The 5,000-nt window shown below is 52.2% G+C and overlaps 1 protein-coding gene across 3 annotated transcripts in view; it reads right to left on the reverse strand.

The window, feature by feature from the left end:
* The window catches only part of LOC125948300 (proteasome activator complex subunit 4B-like), a 9,716-nt gene that overhangs the window by 4,313 nt on the left and 403 nt on the right, over nt 1–5,000 (reverse strand). For 2 of the 3 annotated variants that reach the window (XM_049674234.1, XM_049674233.1), the window contains exons 1-6: nt 4,703–5,000; nt 4,474–4,614; nt 4,293–4,409; nt 3,975–4,112; nt 3,322–3,366; nt 1–3,237 (exon numbers count right to left, since the gene is read on the reverse strand). The exon at nt 1–3,237 is cut by the window's left edge and continues 962 nt beyond it; the exon at nt 4,703–5,000 is cut by the window's right edge and continues 403 nt beyond it. In XM_049674234.1, the coding sequence (XP_049530191.1) occupies nt 1–3,237; nt 3,322–3,366; nt 3,975–4,112; nt 4,293–4,409; nt 4,474–4,614; nt 4,703–5,000 (3,976 nt within the window). The remainder of the gene's footprint in view (nt 3,238–3,321; nt 3,367–3,974; nt 4,113–4,292; nt 4,410–4,473; nt 4,615–4,702) is intronic. The other variant, XM_049674235.1, reaches the window with a different exon arrangement.

Consider the following 5,000-nt stretch of genomic DNA (forward strand, 5'->3'; position numbering starts at 1 on the left):
CGCGGTTCATCCCACTCCGCCTGACAGGTCGGCACCTTCTCGCGATCGTACTGCAACCACAGATTGTCTTCCCGGTAACCGGGTGTCACATTCGATCCCGGATTCGGTGGAATCACTTCTTCCGACGAAGCTCCACCACGCCGCATGGCAGCGATCGCAAGCGGGTTCATTGGGATCTTCTTGCGCGGACGTTTCTGCTGCCGGAAGATCTGGAGCAACAGCCGGAGGGACAATTTGCGTTCGGAAATGGAATCATGTATCAATCCGTGCACAGCATGACGCACCACGGCCGGCGGATGAGCGACATACGGATGGCTCAAGTTGACCAGCATCACCGTCGCCAGGTAGTGATAGAGCCGATGCAGCTTATAGTTCTCCACAGACGTCAGTATATCGCTTACCAGCCGATCGTAATGATCTCGGTTACGTTTATTTTCCCGCTCTCGGAAGGCCAAACCGGCGGCCAGATCGAGCTGATCAGCGGTCGATGTTCGCAAAGCGAGGGCCAGTTCGACAGTCCGCTCCTCGACATCAACCTCCAGCATATAGGTGGGCGCCTCGTTCAGGATTACATCGGTGATCGAGTCGAGCAGACGAACGACCGACGGTTTCTCCGATAGCTTCGATCGCAGCAACGCTATCCACACGCGCCCCAAGTACTCCCAGTTGTTGATCGTGATCATACGCTCGCGGCGCTTCATGTACAACAGGTAAAGTATGCCCTTAAACTTCTCGTGATGCTCGTTGGCATCGAGCTGCAAACACTGGACAATGCGATCGGTTAGCAGGCGACAACTTTGCGGAAAGATCGCCAGCATCGATTGTAGCTTATTCTGAGCCGTAATGCGTACGGTGGCATAGTATGAGATGGCCAGATCGAACAGTTTGTGCAGCACCTCCACGTGGGTACCGGTCAGCAACGGCACACTAACCTCGTCCCTAGCGTCCTGCTGAATGAGGGCGCGTGAGTACACAAGGGCACGCACGTCACGCTTGCAGCGTGTTAACCGGTACGTCTGATAGCGTCGGGTAAGATTGAACGTGCGCATCTGCGTATCGTACGAACTGTTGGCGTGTTTTCGCAGCAGCACTCGCTCGTACAGGTTAATGATCGATTTCAACGATTGCGTATCGTCCTCGGAAGTGCGCAGCATCGCATCCTGCAAGCGTCCAATGACGCGAATTATCGTGCGCCGCACGTTGCTACCGTCATGCATGCGTATCTCGAGCCCCTCAAACCCAAGCATCACATTCAGATGCAGATCGTCAGTGGTAAGGCACGACTCGAACAGCACGATCGGTTCCTCGTCGTTCCAGTTCGGCAAAAAGTTGCTGCAACGAATGAGCGCCAGGACGAGCATGAGGCTTCGGTTCAGGTCCTCGCGCGAAAGCTTTACTTCTCCCGCAGTATGACGCTCGATCCGCTCTAGTTGCGCTGGCAAGTAACGATGCAGCAGACGTTCACATGCATCCCGCATCACCGCATCCGGTTGTATCCAACAATCGACCTTGGCATCGGATGCCATCTTTTCACCCCACCGCTTCACCGGTAACACCTCGGCTAGCGGTTTCAAGAAGCAATCGGGGCTGTTGCGCACATCGGTCATCTGCAGCGTAGACAGGATGTTCATAATGCTACCAACGATGAGCGATACATAGCGAGCGACTCGCGTGCACTTGAACGTGATCAGTTTATCCAGCGTCGGCAGCAACTCGTCGAGATGCTGGCAAAGGACTTGCGGATCACCGCGCACCAGATTTGCCAGCAGCACAAGATAGTACAACACCTCGTCGTTATGCTTCTCAAGCTCGTGCACATTCTCATGCTCGTCCATGTACGCTTCAAGCGAGCGCAAGATATGTGGCATCAATACGCGGAAGATTTGCTTTCCGTTAAGGCGCGCAAACACCCGTATCAGGCAGCCAACCATCTGTCCGGCCACCCTCGGTTCGAGGATGCTCGTCTGCACGAATTCGAGCAATTTGCGTGAGGCAGCAGCAATGATCGGCTCCGAACACTGGCCCAGTATGTTGTGGGTGCAGTGCAATACCAGCGCCTCGGCCGTCATCTCCATGCGCGAGTGCGTTGAGTCAGCGTCCGATTGCTCCATGCGCACGTTATTGACCGAGCTGCCCTCGATAAGCAGAAAGATCCGATCGAGATACTGCAGAACGAAGCTCTCGAATTCGGCCGTTTGCTCGCACAACATCCGCTCGTCGTCGGTCATGTTGGTGTGGAATTCGCCCGCCTTCGAACAATCGATCACCGGTATCAGGAACATGACGGAAGAAAGAAACTGGAATGTGCTCATTGTTTTCTTCAGATCGTTTCGATCGATTCCCGGCAGCATAGCGAACAGCATTGGAATGACATGCGTCCGGCCCTCGGTGTAGCCCTTATGGCCCGAAACGAGGGCACGCGCCACACCTATCAACCCATACATGGTCGCCGTGAGCTTGTGCGGTTCCGTCAGCGAATCCAGACTGCTGTACACGCGCTCGATAATCGGTGGAATGATAAGCGCGGGTCGCAGATCGGCCAGATGTTGCATCACTTTGCTCACATCCTGCAGATTAATGCGTGAATACATCGCCTGAAACACGACCGGTTTCATGCACTCCACGAACGCCGTTATGCATTCCTCCGTTAGCTTCCGATCGTTCGGTACAGGGCGGATGTGGTGCCCCTTACGATACCGCTCGATGACCAGCCGTTCGATGAAGCAGCGCGGCAGCACGAGCACGATGTCGGCCAGCATTGTCGTCCACTTGCCCATGTTGGCCGGATGCAGGTACGATTCGATGGTTGACATGAACTTGTTCAGGTAGCGCTGGGCGCTGCTCTTCGGCCCGAGCGCCGACACAATCCAGGTCGCTATCGAATCCGGCATCAGCGCGTTTCGGCCAAGCTTCTGCGTACTGTTGTAATTGACGGGAAAGTCTATGGAGCGCGTTATGCGAGCAAACATTACCGGAATGTATGGTTCCCAGTCAATGTGGCCAATATTCTTGGCGGCAACTGATGCAAACATGTTCATCAGATCAGATCCCCAGGCGGGGTTGTGGTACGTGTCCCATATGTGCATCAACTTTTCGAACCACAGCTCGTAGCCCCGTTCGTAGTTGAGGAAAATGTTCAGCATCGTCATCTCCTCGCAGTGGCTGCCATTGTCCAGAGGCTGCAGCCGAGGCAACAGTTCGTCCAGCAGCTCTTGTGTCGAGGATGGTGCAAAGTATCTAATGAAACGGGAGATGGTGATCATTAGAACACGGTCAAAATGTATATGGTACAGAGAATTGACTGGTAAAAAGTATACTTACGGAGAACAAACCTCCGCCACGTATTGTATTGCCAATTCGTTTTGCCTATAAACAAGAAAGAGAAAAAAAACAATTTAATACACAAAAGAACTGTAGAAATGTTCGCTTCTAACGTGTTATCCCTTCTCCTGAATGCAAATATTCCGACTTGAGAGCAACATCACCACGCACGCAACCCAAAACGATACCAGACCACGAGCATTCGCTTGACTTCCTCAATATTAGAGCCCCATTATCACCAATTCTGCGTGCTGATTGATCCATGAACAAAGGTGTTTTCTTAATTTGTCCACGGCACGTATGACTTAACAATAGATACAGAGGGATGAAACTGAAGAAACCCAACTGTGATTGAAGAGGGAGAGTGAAAATGTAATGATGACAGTTCCATTATGATACATAGCTGCGAATGAATGGATTTACACCCAGTACATGATCCTCATGAATGATGAATGTTAACAGTTCTCCAGGACTTAAACGCACACATACACACACTAAACCACATACAGAACGAAACACCGTGACACCGGGCTGGAGACAGGCAAATGAAGAGAAACCACAAGGAGCACCAGCTAAGAAACGATTGCGATATTCTCTAGTAGTAGCGCGAGAACTGGTAGAAGTGGAAATGTTTTTAAATAAATCATCTTTACGCATCCTCATCCGGTGCTTTCGGGACTCCTCCGGCGAACTGTACAAGGGCGGACACGTCAAAGCCCATCTCGGTCGCGACGGCTAGTAACTGCGACAGCTGCGGTGGTATTTTGCTTTCTTTCGCTTTTCCGCTCTTCCTGCAGGTCGGAAGAACCAACATTACTATGAACCGGACGTCCGTAAAGTCTAACGAAGCGCGTTACATGATGCCAAGGATATGATGATGATTATAGGGCGAGGAAGATGGTGCTGATTGTCGCGAATGAACAATGCATGGTGATGGGAGACTGCGTGTGTGCGGTCTGTGCCATACTTACGCCAGCGTGTTGAACAGTTCACCTCTCTTGTTCTTTCGCGTTATCACGAGCTGGAATAAATCGTACAAGGGACGCCACTCGACCTGTAGCTCCTCAGGGCTGATGTACTCGCGTTTTCTATGGGTAAAAGAAGCTCCGTTAGCATGGTTTTCGTTCGGTTTAGTGTACCTGGGATGCATACTTTAGCAACACGTAGATCGCATCACTTATACGGGCCAGCATCTTCGGATCGAGCTTCGGGATGACCAACATCTCGAGCAACAACTTCACGAACTTGATATGGTCTTCTTTGGAAAACTTCATCCCATACAGTCGCAAGTACCTGGGGAAGCAAAACACGAAGGTGGAATGTTAATCAGATTGACCTACCAAGGGGTGCCAAGACCCTTACGATCACCGCGTATACTTACGTAATTAGCTGCCGCACGGCCTTCGCGGCTCCAAGCCCGATATCACGCATAGCCACCGCTTTGCCCAGATTGTTCTTAACGGTGACCAGCATGGCCTGGGACTCGTCATCCAGCTGATCGGCGTACGGGAGAAACTTGTTGCAGAACAGCTCCTTCTGGGGCTTGAAGCCCAGCTTCTCGATCCGTTCATTTCGCTTGGGCCGATTCTGCTCTCCGCTATCACTGCTCTCATCGTCCATCGTCGTCGAAGCGGACGATACAACGTCCATGGTTGCAGCCGTGGCCAGCGATTCCGTCG

The sequence above is a fragment of the Anopheles darlingi genome, chromosome 2, assembly GCF_943734745.1.
Source record: "Anopheles darlingi chromosome 2, idAnoDarlMG_H_01, whole genome shotgun sequence".
NCBI classification, from domain to species: Eukaryota; Metazoa; Arthropoda; class Insecta; order Diptera; family Culicidae; genus Anopheles; species Anopheles darlingi.